The sequence below is a fragment of the Gymnoscopelus braueri genome, assembly GCF_963280865.1.
Source record: "Gymnoscopelus braueri genome assembly, chromosome: 3".
Lineage (NCBI taxonomy): Eukaryota > Metazoa > Chordata > Actinopteri > Myctophiformes > Myctophidae > Gymnoscopelus > Gymnoscopelus braueri.
The window spans coordinates 11,941,817-11,956,761 of record NC_137612.1 but is presented as its reverse complement, the minus strand read 5'-3'; the positions used below and the strand labels follow the sequence as shown (position 1 = coordinate 11,956,761).

The window sequence follows — 14,945 nt, the reverse complement described above, 5'->3', positions numbered from 1 at the left end:
GTACCGCTGTGTATTTTGTAGCTACTGCACAATACTTTTGTATATTTCAAATAAAACTTGATCATTAACATTAACGTGCATGTCTTATCTATTCTCAACATTTTTCAAGGAGTGGGATTTAAAAAAATATCTGTCATGGCTTGTGTGCTCTCCCTCTTTCAAACAGAGTCTTGTAGGATGCCATTGCCAACGGTCTCTCATAGAAAAGTTAATGTCCTGATATAGTAGCGTATTCATTTTGGAATCATTGGTAACATCATATGGGGATAGATCGTCAACTTGTTCACTTGCATCAAATGGCTGCTTTGGTGGGCAAAACCGTACTTGATCACAACCAATTAATGAGTAGACTGTCTGGAACCAATTCGTACAATACACATCCTTATTGTCATCTGCCTATGCAACCCCTCTAATGCAAAATATTATTTAGGTGTAGCCACCTAGACTCAGCTGTTAACCAGATTTGTGTACTGTAGACCATTGGTTGGGGGGATGGGGAGTACATAAAAGCATCACAATAATTTTATGTTGACTATTTAAAGGGATAGATCAACCCTAATGTTTTTTCTAGCGATTCGTCACCCAATGGAGACTTGAATTTGTGTATGTTTTTGATGCATTCCCAAGCCAATGATTTGACGGGCAGCGGTTCTGGTAGGAGACACCTACCGGACCGCTGGTCATCAAATTATTGGCCCAGGATAAACAAATCCATGAATTCAAGTCTCCATGGGGTGACTAATCGATAGGAAAAAAGGTAATTTTTTGGGTGAACTATCCCTTTAACCCATTTAGACCCGAGGCCGATTCTAAAAACGCCTTCTAAATCCTGTTTTCTAAAAAATTACAACAAATGTATGTTGCCATATACTGTACATGGCAACAACTCCCAACAACCCCAAAAAGGGTTCCCGTCTTTAAAGGTATAGTTACAAATAGTTCCCGCCCAAGTAAAGAAATTGCAGATTTAAAGCTCACCACTTTGTGCCATGCTCCGAGCTTGTACATCTGCTATTTTTGAAATGTATGGGAAAATCTTAAAGGTTTGAATAATTTTGAATTTAACACATATCTTCTCTTCTGGGGAACCCTGGCACGTTTTCAGGTGGGGGTCCGGGGACAAATGTATATCTGTATATCAATTTGGGGTCCTTGACACGAATAGACTACGGAGCATAGTTTCTGTAATGCTGCACACTGCATTTAACACTATTGGTCTTCCAAAAATGCATTCCATAGCCTACATGAGGCCCACATATTAATCTTGAAAAGGGGGTCTCTTGGGTCACTCATTCTACCATCTATATGAAAACTCACAATGCTTTTATCAATGGTCAAGTTATGCCACTGTTCTAAGTAAAGTTCAAAAAACAGAAAGGGTTATTACAAAGACAAGTTACTTTCCATTTAATTTTTAAAACCATGTTTATTTGTCTTTAAAAAATAAAATAAAAATCAACTAAAAAGTATTACTTTATTTCATTGTCACTAATAGAAACAGTACGGAAGCACTGAGTCTTTGAGCATTTTTACTGCTCTTCAAGTATGTTCATTCAGTTCATTTCTGCAGTGGCGGGGCCAGCTGACCCAAAGGGCAGGGTGGTACCTTCAATTCATCTCCATTTCGGCATCCTGGTTGAAGCGGACTCACTCAAAGTAAAAAAATAATCACCTAAAACACATCACAGATTGATCCAGTGACTGATGCCACGTAGTGAGCGATGTCGTTTCATTCTCAACAATCTTCACACAGTGTAGTGAACAGGAGGATGGAAGATTTGATGAAAACATGCTGAAACTTAAAAGAGCATTCTGAAAAGGTACCAGAATGGCAATGCTATAGAAGGAAAGAATTTGACAAGGAAACCAGAATGGGGACAATTAAATTCAGCAAATAAAGGCTTTGTTCAGACTTTAGGCAAATTTGATTTGTTTCTCAAATCTGATCTTTGGGACTGACTGTCCACACCTATCTGCATTGTTTACTGTGTTAAAGACATAAGTGACATACTGTATCTGTGAGTAATGCTGTCGCACAACGGTGCCGCTCGGTGAAAATAGACGGTCTACAAATGTAAATCGTCTAGTTTCACCGAGCAACACCATCATAAGATGATGTATAGGCTTCAGTGTCCGAATGACCAGACTGAGACATCTTTTGAATTCAGATTTGAATCGCTTTTCAAACCTACTAGGAATATTATTGAAATCTGATTAATACAAATCTGTTTCCATAGATTCTGCTGTTCAGACTTGATAAAAAAAGAAAAAGACAACAACAATCTGATTCCAATCTGGATAGGTCCAACAATCTGATTTAGGCTGCTAGTGTGAACATAGCCAAAGTGAGCCCATCACCATTCAACCTCACTAAAAGGACAGAGAGAGCCATCAGTCAACTGCATTAAAAAAGCGGTAACATTGAAACAATACCACTTGAATCAACTAAAAGAATAAAACTCTTAATTACAATTTCTCCAGTGAGGAAAAAAAAATAAGTCTTCCACATGTAAACAAATTCACTCTGAAGAGAGAAATCAAGTGTGCAGTTCTCTCGGCTCCTCCTCCTTCAACTAAGTGCCACCCGTTTGTGCACGGGCCACAATTGCACCCAAGTTGATATGTGAATCCCAAAGGTCCAACCTTCAAACCCCCTGTCCTCCATTCGTTCTTCTCAAAATGCATCTCAGGAACAAACATCCGATTTACACGTCCTGTGCATTTTGAGAAGGCGATAGAACAGGAATACAGGCAGGACCCCTGAGATTCGACCCTGTGTGTGGGTTAATCCCCCTCCCTTCACTCCCCTGTCCCTTCATCATTTAGCAACGGCTCTTTAAGCAGGTCATCCAGAGACTAGAAAGCGATCCAGATACTGTGAAATGGTCTCCCAGTTCTTCCAGAGGAAGGCGAGGAGGACGACAATGAGCAGTGTCGAAAACGTGCGGCTGCGTGTTTTCATCAAGGGGACGACACAGTTGGCCACCGTGGAGACGAACACCAAAAGAACAGCCATGACACCCAGCAGAACATTGATCAGTTTGCCCACAAGATGCTGTGCTGTGGCGTTCTCCAGGCCCTCAAGCTGCACCACCTGCTGCTGCTGCTGCTGCAGCTCCATCTTGGAGATGCGTGTCTGACAGGCCTCCAGCGCCTCCTGCATATCAGGGAGAGAACTGTCACTTAAAAGGCTCTAATTTACCGACAGCACACTGTACAGAAATGTTGTGAGCTATAGGTGAATATTTTGATGGGCATACCTGTATGTCCCTGGCCCGTTCGTAAGACTGGTAAGCAATTTTTTCCTCCATGCTGGCGAGCTCCTGTTTCAAGTTCAGGATTTCATTCTGGTGCAGTTCTGTTAAATCATTGAGTTGCTCTTCTAAACGTTCACACCTGTCAAATGCAGACATTAGACAATGATAAGTCACACGTGGGACAGATATGTTTTTCTACAACTAGTTATAACTATAGCACGTAGGGGTGTGCCGATATATCGTCCCGCGTTATATCGCGATACGTTTTCGTGACGATATGTTGTTGTTTTTTTACACAATAATAATAATCAGGCATGCAAACAGCCCCAAGGTGAAAAGGGTGACAACATGTTTTTTTTTCGGGTCAGGTGTCACACTATTGCCCTATTTGGATTCAAAACGGCTATTGTAGCTGAAAAGCTACAAGTTTGCATGTCTGAATAATGCAAAACAGAAATATTTGTTTGCATTTGCTCCCCCCCCCCATATATTTTCATAATAAAAAAGTGCCATATATCGCATCGTATCGATGTCGTGAGCCCAATATCGTATCGTATCGTTTCATGAAATTAGTGTATCGGCACACCCCTAATATTAGCACGTAAGCCTAAGCTACCTGTATCTCTCCTCTTGCAGGGCCTCCAAGATCATAGTGTAGTCCCTCTCATAGTGGGACTTTAGGTGGTCAAAGGATTCCTCCAGTCGACCCTGGCTGTCCCGTAACTCCTGGATCTCGTGGAGCAGAGCGTCGAAGCCTGAGCTCTGTCCATGCTCAAGTGTATTCCCCTTAGAGCTTGGTGGGCCTCCAGGGGCTCCCGTGGTACTGTTTATCCCTACAGAACCAGACGAAGCACTAGAGCAGTCATCCTCACTGCCATACTTGGGACTAGACGGCTGTAGCTGTGCTCCAAGGATCCTCGCTGCTCCTGGGCCCACGCTCTCATCTCCCTGGACCTCTTCCAGAGAGCCTTTGAAGGATGCGATGTTATCAGCACTGCCAAACTTGTTCCGGATAAGGGAGGCAATCTCTCTGGGCTTGGACGCCACAGCGCCGGCTGCAGAATGAGTGGCGTGACCAAAGCTAGAGAGGCCACCTGTCACCTGTAAAGGGCAGAGTTAAAAGTGGTCAACACTTAAGACTGGGTCGCTATGGAGACGAGATATAAAATCAGCATGTTCATGACCTGAAAACAGAAGATGGCTAATGCTCATATAGATGTCCTTAAAAGCTTTGTTACAAAATTAAGTGGCAAAATATTGAGTAAAACATTAAAGAGGAAAGTTTGGGGGTTAACAATAAAATAAAAAACAGCAGCATGGAAAATCAAGACAAAGGCAAACTATATATATGATATGGATCTCCCCTGGGTCTGAAGTAAAGATTGAATTGAATATAACAAATGGGATAACAAGTACATAGCAAGCTTTAGTGTCCCAAAACATAGTAGGCACAAACAGAAAAGCTAGGAGACCATCACAGCGCATACCTAGGCCAGTCACAATGAATAAATAATCGCCTTTATCATAATTATTTGAGATAATCGCAATTATTTTGCATAATCGTCATAATCTTTGCCATGTTAAAATGTTCATACATTTTAAAACATTTTGGAATTAGCAGATCTACAAGCTCAACGCGTCGCACATTGTAAGCTTGTAGATCGGCTATTTCCACTATTTTCTTTAACACATTTTGAGTATACAATAATCAAATATTGCCTATTTTGGCCATAGTACATTGTTTATTTTCACAATTGGTATTTCTTTGCATATGCTTTTCTATTCTACCCCAGATTTGAACTCAGGTCTCCTGTGCAAGTGCTGACATTTTTACCACTGAGCCTGCCTGCTTGCTCTGGGTAGAAGTTTTATTTTGACCAGAAACAGGATCGTGTCAAAGGTCACTGGATCTAAATGTCTCAATAGAAGAGCAGGGAGATCAAATACAACCATATCTGCCGTGTGCAATTTTAGTTTACAAAGCCCAAAAGACAAACCAAAATAAAAAATGGATTGATTGAAATTTTATTTGAATTAATATGTTCCAATGTTCAATGCTAAAAACACAATAACGTCTGTAATCGCAATTAATTGTAAGACAATTAATCGTCACGTCTAATTTCAAGATCGTGACAGCCCTATGCATACATACCTTGGCTCCAACATCTTTGAGGCCCTGGTGCATGTCTCGAAACACGTCTTTGGGCTGCCGTGGAATGCCGTTGTGTTCCACCTCGCGAAGCTTGCGATGGTAGTGCTCTAGCTTCCTCTGCAACTGCTGGATGGTCTGGGCTGACTTTTGGTTCTTCTTTTCAAAAACTTGCTTGATGCGAGTGCTCTGCTGTTTGTCAGCATTATTAGCTAGTTTAAGGTATTCTGCCACGTTGTCGTCGCGTGCAGTCTGTTCTATTTTGATTTGTTCCGTGAGCTTGAGGATCTTCTGTTGTAGTTGCGCAATGGCCTGCTTAGTTCGCTGGGGGTCCGGGGTACTGTCGACTACATCAACTCCATATCCGTCCGCACCGTAGGAGAGGGCATTGGGTGATACAGCAGGGCCCGAACCATCAAACCGCTCCGGCTGATCAAACATGTAAGCAGAGAGAAACAAAGGGAAGTTTTATTTTTGTTTTAGTGATGTTTTATTTCATGTGGATATTATTATTGTTATTATTATCATACGGATAACTGTTTTCTACTGTTTTTACACTGTTTTTAATCTCCTTCAATAAAAAAAGATTAAAACAAAAAACTGAACAGTTGAAATCTTTGAATACAGTATAACCATTTTATTCACAAATGTAAAATGTGAAAATGACTGCACACTGCACAGTCAAATGAAAAACATGATTTGCTTGTTTAATGTAATTAGTCAACTGCATTATGAGGTAAGACAACAGCTACTATATAGTCAGGGCGCACTGTCTTATGTCTAAACATCCTTGAGAATGTCATTAACCCATTTAGACCTGAGGCCGATTCTAAAAACGCCTTTTCTGAAAAACGTCAAATATTTATTCAAAAATGTATACTGTAAGGCAACAACTACCCCAAAAAAGGTTCCCGGATTGAAAGGTATAGTTACGTATAGGGGTTCCCGGTCTAAATGGGTTCTGTAGTGTAACACCAAGAATACGCTTTCATAAAAGTATTTGGTAATTTTACCACTTTTGTGTAGCACTCCAGCAGTGCATAAGAAAGGGGACAGTCCACTGTTACTAGATCTTTTTGAACATAATGAATAAGAAAAACAGTCAAAGTTCAGGCTTGTTTGGCTCTGTAAGACTTGACCTGAAGTACACTTAGAGACACAGAGAGCTAAATTTAGCAAGGCTTAGAGCACATAGCGGCCAAGCACTCACAGTCAATCTCTGACCTTCCAGTAGACAGCTCATTTGTCATTCACCCGTTCATCCAGGCACATCCAAACTATTAAGGAGGAAACTGTCATTTCCTCTATTAAATTAGTCTTGACATTTATGCATATACTCTTTGCACGAGCCTTAAAAAAGAAAAGACATGGAAAACATGACACTATTCCAGGAAAAGCCATTTGGGTTTGAGTAGGTTGATGCCAACCTTTTTTTAAAGCTTGACTATGTAACCTTTTTTTATGAATAAAATGTAATTTTGTCCAATCTGTATAGTAGAGCCCTGCTCTTCTATTGAGACATTTAGATCGTGTCAAAGGTCATGTCTCAGCTAGACATAGGATCTGACACAAATTTTGACCTGATGGTCAAGATTCAATTTATCCCCTGAGCAAGCAGGCCGGCTGTATTAGCTCAAAGTAAAATTTCCAGCACTTAAAGAAATAGTTCCCCCAAAAAATTACTTATTTTCTATCAGTTACACACCCCATGAAGCCTTGAATTCATGGAGATTTTTAGTTTTTGTCGCATTCCTAAGCCAATAATTTGATACCAGATACATTAGTCGGTAGGAGACGGTAATCAAATTATTGGCTTACGAATGCGACAAAAACAAAAACATGTCCATGAATTCAAGGCTTCATGGGGTGTGTAATTGATAGAAAATAAGTAATTTTTTGGGTGAACTACTCCTTTATGCAGGAAACCAGGTTCAAATCCGGGGTAGAAGAGTAAAGTTACATAGTGCTGCTTTAACTGTTGAGGATTTAATTTATTAGAATCTAAAAAGAAATTCATTCGGGAAAACATTCATATAAGTCTCAAAAATGTCCCAATTATGTTGTTATTATTAATATTATCAATACTACCATTATTTATTATTTTTTTCCCACAGCTAACATTACAGGTTTGCTTCTCTCACTGGCAACGCTTACAGGCCTTTCAGGACACTCACCTTGTCCGATTCCTCAGTGGAGTGATAACCAGATGTCAACAGCATGTCTGCTAGTGCTGGGCTGGTGGGTGTGTCAGTGGTGGAGGAGGAGCGTGGGCGTCCCGCCTGCAGCAGAGCTTCGTGGGTGCTGCGCCGGTGGATCTGAGGGCTACCTTTCTGGGGGGGATCGGCACTCCCCCCCGCCTTGCTGCTGCTGCGGCGGCTCTGCAGGCTGGTGCCTCGCTTCATCATTGGGGGGGCACCTCGGATCTGCTGCAGAACGCGGCTCAGAGCTGCGGGGGGGGCGGAAGCGGCAGGGTTGTCAGAATCTGTGGGGAGGGCCGAGGGGGCCGAGGGGGCATCCGCTGCCTCTGGCCCTGCATCAGGGAGCTCAGGGACAGGGGCATGGACGCCAATGGATGTCGAGTCGTGCGGCGAAATGGAGGAGCGGCGGCGCTGCGGTTGGAATAACTGTTTGAGGCCATGGCCCAACGCTCCCATGTTCTCCAGGGCATTATGGGTGATTTTGGACAGGCCATGCTCTGAATCTGAAGCCCTCCTTCCGACCTCCAGCTCCGCTCTGCCCCCCGTGTCCGGCTCCTCTGGACTCTGCTCACTACTACCCTGATCCATCAGGGGCCTCCAGTCTCACAGTGAGGGTCTACTCGGGGGTGCAGGGAACTAGCTATTTGCCACTGCCACCCCCCCCCCCCCCCCCACCCTCACTGAGAGGCTGGTTCAAAGCCAGGAAGCAGAGGGGATGGCGCTCAGTTGAGCCTTTTGAGCGTGCATGCATCTGTGGTTTGGCTCAGTGTCATGCTTGTCTACCACAGAAGGAAAATAAAATGAATTATGACATGCAGCAATGAGTGATGAACATAATAAGTATAATAAGCAGCAGCAGAAGATAAAATAATACCAAGCAGGATAAAAAAGGGTTGGCACCAAGACGCAGAGCATTTTTAGTGCCTCATTTTAATTATGAGACAGATGTTTCTTGCCCATTTTAACCTTTTTATTTGTGATTGTAAAACAAAGATTTCATTTCTGCCAAATGTCTTCTGGTATGTCTGACAGCACCAACCCAACACTAAGAATACAAGCACTCTACAAGAACAATTTCTGAAATGCATTTTAAAAAGTACCATAGAACTTAAGCCCTTGTAATAGTTGGCTAAGTATCCCACATTTCAGAAAGTATTCAAATAATTGGATTAATATGTAACATAAACAGTGTTTGGATGAGGGTAACAAGTGCAAAAAAGAGAAAGGCAATGCAAGTCTACTGTAAATAATACTAGATAATGAATGATCAAATTCACATCTGATTGAGGAGTCCAAAGATCCAGTGCGGTCCCTTCTTGTATAGCTCTGGCCTCTTAGTAACGCTAGACGTACAGTGCACACAACTACTCCAATTCTTCTGATCTCAGATGACAGGTTATATAAAGACTGTTACTTTAGCAGTGTAGGAGAGAGAGGGCGTGTGACAGTGAGACACAGAGAAACAAAGACAAAATGAAAGAGAAAAGGAGATAGAGGAGATCTTACCATCAGCCCAGCCTCTCCTCTTCTGACTCACAACTCAGGGTTGGCTAAATGAGGAGGTTAAACATGAGAAGTTCTGATTAGAGGCAACTGCACACCTAGTAGGTCACAGGAAATGAAGCTACAACCTACTCCGGCTCAGTAATAGGCCTAATCTATTATTAAATATAGTTTACACAGGTTTACACAACAAACATCAACCCAGTTGGCCATGCCATGAATACATAAAGTAAAGTATTGTCCTGTCTGAGTAGTACTGCATGTAATGATAGTAATGAAAGTAGTATCATTACCAGTATCTGAATTGCTGACTACAAGAAACTATCAGTGTAATGGTCTTTGTTAAAACGGCAGCAGTGGATCAGTGTCTAATGAACCAATACTCAGACCAAACATACACCTCTGATGTAATCTAATAATACCAGGGCATACCTAAAAACTAGTGGGAAATGTAGTGGTCATTCCCTTATATGTTATATCATTGATTCTCATCTATGAAAAGACAGCTATGTAACAACAAGCTACATGACAAATACTTACCCGTCACTATGTCTAGCCAGTGTAGTCCTACATAAGAAGAAATCAATACAATCAATGCTCAGACTCGTTTTAAGTAGTACACTACTACTTAAATGAGTTTTAGCAGTGGAATGACTGAGTGAGATACAACAACTACTACTGCTGGTAGTTACTGTATCATACAACAGTATCACAAATACAAGTGGCACAAATGTTGTCTGTGAAAGATTTGCTCTAATCTATGGCAAATGTGCATTTAAACCTCAAGTAAAAATAAAGTCTAATGACTAATAGAAATTATCCCTCAATGTCTTCTGATATATACACTGGATTGCAAGAGGAGAGCTGGTTTACAGGTCTGATGCATGTTTCAACCTTAAAGAAAATAAGCAGAGCTAAAGTGATGAGCCTGACTGTGTCACGCATGCATTATTTAGCAGACAAATAGAAAAGTGACTCCAGGAGTCAGCACAGCTATTGTGTATCACTTAACACAACACGGCAACAGCTAAATGTACTACCAAAAACTACATTACTACTGTCACTATGCTAATAATTAAGTCATACTCATAATATATGGCTTATAAAGGGGGGGGTTTCTGATTGTAGACAGTTCACGTGTAGAAAGACCAAGATGGAGGAAAAAATCAGTTGTGTGATTTTTTGGGGGGGTAAATCATGCGCTAGAGTAAGCTGTATTTTTCACTGTATTGACCCCAGTTAGACAGTTGTAGTTAGAAAGAATAAACGCAACTGCTATAGCCTGTTGGGTGCAGGACTGCAGGTGATTACAGACCTCAATTGCAAAACATGCAGCCGACTTTGGGCTATGGGCAATTAATCAGCACACACCTCTGCAGTCTTGCAGGTCCATCCACTTAAGACAACCAATTACAATAATCAAAACATGCCTTTGACACACAAATGGACCGATGTGCAAGTCCTATCAAAACATCTTCCTCTGGCCTGGGGAAAAGCATTTTCTGTCTGAACTGGGTCAGCCAAGATTCGCCTATTACTCTCCCTGCCAGCTTTGCACATACTGCGTTCCCGTTCCAAGGTCACACTATCCAGAGTGGGTATCTGTCTAGGCGTATCCGATAGCATTTAGGCTTCTGCTTATGCTGAGGAGACGTTGCTCCAAAATGCAGCTTCTTTCTATGTACTGTACAAAGTCTACATTTTTGATGAGAAGGTCACATACTTGACATGCAACCTCCTTGCGTTCATGGGGTCTACACCTGGCAGTTTCTCAGCATTCTCAAGCTCATATCAATTATTATCATCCCTGAAGAATATAATTTCCAGAGAGTGAATTGATGCACCATTGTCTAACTGTATATATGCATACCTTCAGTTGATGTCATCAGCAGATGTTCTGTGATGTCTTTGAGGACAGGAAATGATTTGTTATTCCACGGGAATTTCCACCGCCCCTTCCTCTGGATAATTTTCCTGCACAAAATTCCATGCACATTTAGAAAAATCACATGCTGCAAAGAACAGAAAAACAATGTGAGGAAAAGACAGTGTTTGCTATGATGGGAGAGCTAAACTGACTATGATCAGAATAGCAGTCTCTAGTCTGAACCCAATCTCAGAAATGCACTCTTTCTACATATTATTTTAGCTGATCAAGTGCTACAATATTACATGTGCTACAACAATATGACATGGCCTTATTTCTGTAACCCTGCAATGTGTTCAAGAAACATAAATAGACCTGGGTCGCACAAACAACTTTATCCTTGCTGTTAGCTATGTTGTGCGATATATTTAGTTAATCTGCAACTTATTTTGTAATCAACTGTGCAACAGCTTAATAAAAGCATAAAGTAAGCATTGCTCTCATTCATTCAAAGTCAGACTATTAGATCTCACAACCTTCCTCATCAATCGTTGTAATTGTTTTATTGACCACCATATAACCCATAGGCCTACATCTCATCATGCACGATGAAGATCAACTTAAAGGTAGGGTAAGTGATTTGCATTGGTTAACATAATTGTTAAATAGCTCTATATTCTGATAGTACTCATTGCTATAGAGTGTTTGTTCAGTAAAAGGAGTCTCCTTGTCTCTCCACCTCTTTATTAAACAGAAAATGCATTTTCGTTTCAGTTTCAGTTTAATTTCCAATTTTATCCAATCAGGATAGAGAACTCAATCAGGATACAGATTAAACAAGTGAAATTGGAAGTGATGACACTAAGAAATGAGCAGACACAATTGGAACTGGAACACTATACAAATTAAGCTTAAAAATGGGTACTTTCTCCTGATTGGCTGAGATTTTGACACCTACCGAAAAATGTATTTTCTGTTTATTAAAGAGCTGGAGAGACGGGGAGACTCCTGTTACTGAACAAACACTCTATAGCAATGATTACTATCAGAATATAGTATTTTAACCTTTTAACAAAATACTTTTTGTTTTAACCAAAAAATATCACTTACCCGACCTTTAACTAGTATTTTCCCTTGTGGATAATAAAGACATCTAATCTAATCTAACTAGAGAACTGTTAATCCACAGGATTAATTGCTCACTTATTAGCTGGGTAAACCACCCCTCCATAATATAGGACAACATGACATGATTATGATTTTAGAAATTACATGGATGACACAACTTATCTAACTTCATGCGGAGTCCCATCTTACGACTTATTGGAGACACAATCCCATGCAAAGTTAACCAATGTATTGCTAAATAACAAGGACACTGTGATTGAATAAATGCCTCCCTTAGGCAGGAATATGTTGAATTGACAGCTGGGTGTGGGCGGATAGTGTATAACCACCACCGCCATGTAACATCCTGTCTGGATTGACGTTACGTAGCCTACTGTACAAACAGTACAGTACAGTACGTTACAACCGACTGTCACCTGGAACCAAAACTTTTCCTGAAACACACCTGCTAGCGTGCTATTATGTATCATTTGATGAATGAATAGATAAGTGTATACCGTGTCGTATAGAACAACACATAATAGAACAGTTAAAAGTCATGCATACATTATTTTATAATATCTAAGACTTTGGGTCAAATGGAAAATATTACAAAAACACGTGCATGTAGTATGAATAATCCGTGTCCAGTAGATAGCCCTGTCCGAAAGGTTTAGGCAGGGATAAGAGCTATGGATAAGAGGGGATGAAATTAGCTCCTTATTGCTAGCTAAGGGTTAGCAGGCCTGACCTTTAACGCGTTCAATTGGAAAACCTATCAGAGAAAACAAGAATATGGTTCAACGTTTTGTTTAAGGGCACTGCTGGTTGTTGTACGAGATAAGGCTGACCACACTGGCCCTTCCCTGACGGTTTATATGTTCCCTACTAGTGGAGCAGCTAGCTACACGTTACAGGCTAACACCGGGGAGAGGTGTTCGTTTTACTTTACTGCGTGGGCCGGAGGATCCTACTCCTGTCAGGTAGCCCTACTTTGTACTGACTGAGTAATCTAATTTAGATAAACAAAACCTTATGTTGCAAAATCATATCATATTATAGAAGTCTATAACATAATAATAACTTTGTTTCTTAAAGTGGGGTCCGAGGACCTCCCCAGGGGTCCTTGGTGGGGTTCCAGGGGGTCCCCAGCAATAGTAGTTAACAATAGCATCACAATCTTTTTAACCACTTAATCCATTTGCTATTCAAAAATAGCAGATCTACAAGCTCACAGCTTGTAGATCTGCTATTTCTGATAGTATCTGGAAAAATATCGAAATTGATGAATAATGTGGATTTCTTTTCCTTTTTTTCTGTTATCAATTTGGGGGTCCATGACATGAACAATTTTGAAAACCACCGGTCTATAATACCCCTTCCTAAAAAAGAAAAGGCAGGTGGCCAAGCAATTTGTGTGACACTGTCATCCAGACAGTGTGTTGTGGTTTCCATGCACTTTGTCAGACAAGTTTATTTACCCATGCCAGTGTTCCACTACAGAAAACAGATCTGTCATTTGCCAGGCTTCTACATCACACCGTTCCAAACCAGGTTTGTGTTGCTTTTATGTTCCGAATAATGCCAACAGAAATTGTGTGGTTTCTTCTTAAAGGACTAATAGATCTAGCCCTATAGATCAAGTTCTGTTGAGGGGAAGCTGAAGCTACAAAGATGGTAACAGAGATAAAAACAAATAGTGTTTCACCCTGTGTGCCCTAAACATTTTGGAGTTGCCCTTTATCAGCTTTACAAAAACGCCCATTGATCACAACATACAGAAGGGGCTGATAATGTCCTAATATCATTGAAGTGTATATTAAACTAACTGAATAATAGTAAATTCGATTCTAGATTGCAAGAAATAGATTCTTGCAAGATTTTGATTTCAGACATTTTATGAAATCCCAGACATTCTACAAGATGTGGGACATGCATTGCATGGCCAGCAAAGTTATAAATTGCACCATCTTGAAAAGAAATAAAATGAAACTCTGTTTTTTGAATGCATAACAGCTCAACATAAGATGTCAACTTATATGTGTGCATTATAGGCCAAATCAACTGTCAGTTCCATTCATTCCAAACATCCTGTCTCATAGCCACAGGGAGTATTAATGAATCTCTTGCACACTAATACTAATAAATCACACAGACAGCTCTTCTTCAGTCGAAGCACTGTCATTAATCAGCTGTTGAAAACAGCCACATGACATGAATCTGGGTGTTGTCTCCACACTCAACTGAGCAACAATGTCACCATTAACATTGGAACATTTCGCCTGTCAACCAAGAATATTTACAATATCATAACTTTACTTAACGCCGCCCATTGGGACTGCCCGGGGCGCCTAAACACGCGTCTCCTTCACGTCTCTGTCTACAGTCCAGTCTGTCAGTCGGCTGACAGGAGCATGCTAAGTGGCTAAGCTAGCCGCTCCAGGCAGTCATATCGAGCTACTGTTTAAACCGAAGACATCGCCGGCAGCAACGACAATCGGATTAACAAAGTTCATCAGCAATACAAGGAGGGATATATCTATGTCACAGCGGTTGGTAAAAAACTAAAAAGGTGCTGTTCATAGGCTTCAACTTACATGGGCGCTGAGAGAGGATCGTGTTGATGACCGTTAATTTCTCCTGATGGAACAGACACTCCCCAAGATGATGACGTCAACTCTATGCGTACGCTACGTCGGAGCCACGCGCATCAACACACACCAACCACACAGCATCATCCACACCACCCACCCACCCACCCACCCATCCATCCATCCATCCATCCATCCATCCAGGTGAGTCAGGAGGACTGGATGCTGTGATGATCATGGAGTGGGGTTAGGGCTGTCACTCTCACGATTACA

At 41.1% G+C, this 14,945-nt stretch overlaps 1 protein-coding gene across 2 annotated transcripts; it reads right to left on the bottom strand.

Moving 5' to 3' along the window:
- Positions 1 to 1,267: 1,267 nt before the first annotated feature.
- On the bottom strand, positions 1,268 to 14,733 carry tmcc1b (transmembrane and coiled-coil domain family 1b). 2 transcript variants are annotated; one of them, XM_080424788.1, is made up of 8 exons: positions 14,679 to 14,733; positions 10,978 to 11,081; positions 9,111 to 9,154; positions 7,581 to 8,383; positions 5,410 to 5,835; positions 3,874 to 4,358; positions 3,261 to 3,396; positions 1,268 to 3,157 (listed from the first exon to the last, which is right to left on the bottom strand). In XM_080424788.1, the coding sequence occupies exons 4-8, from the start codon at positions 8,190 to 8,192 to the stop codon at positions 2,846 to 2,848; spliced, it is 1,971 nt and encodes a 656-aa protein (XP_080280914.1). In that variant the 5' UTR covers positions 8,193 to 8,383; positions 9,111 to 9,154; positions 10,978 to 11,081; positions 14,679 to 14,733; the 3' UTR covers positions 1,268 to 2,845. The 2 variants fall into 2 exon arrangements, with proteins under 2 accessions (XP_080280914.1, XP_080280915.1); XM_080424789.1 differs by having other exon boundaries at positions 1,269 to 3,157; positions 7,581 to 7,852.
- Positions 14,734 to 14,945: the final 212 nt, after the last annotated feature.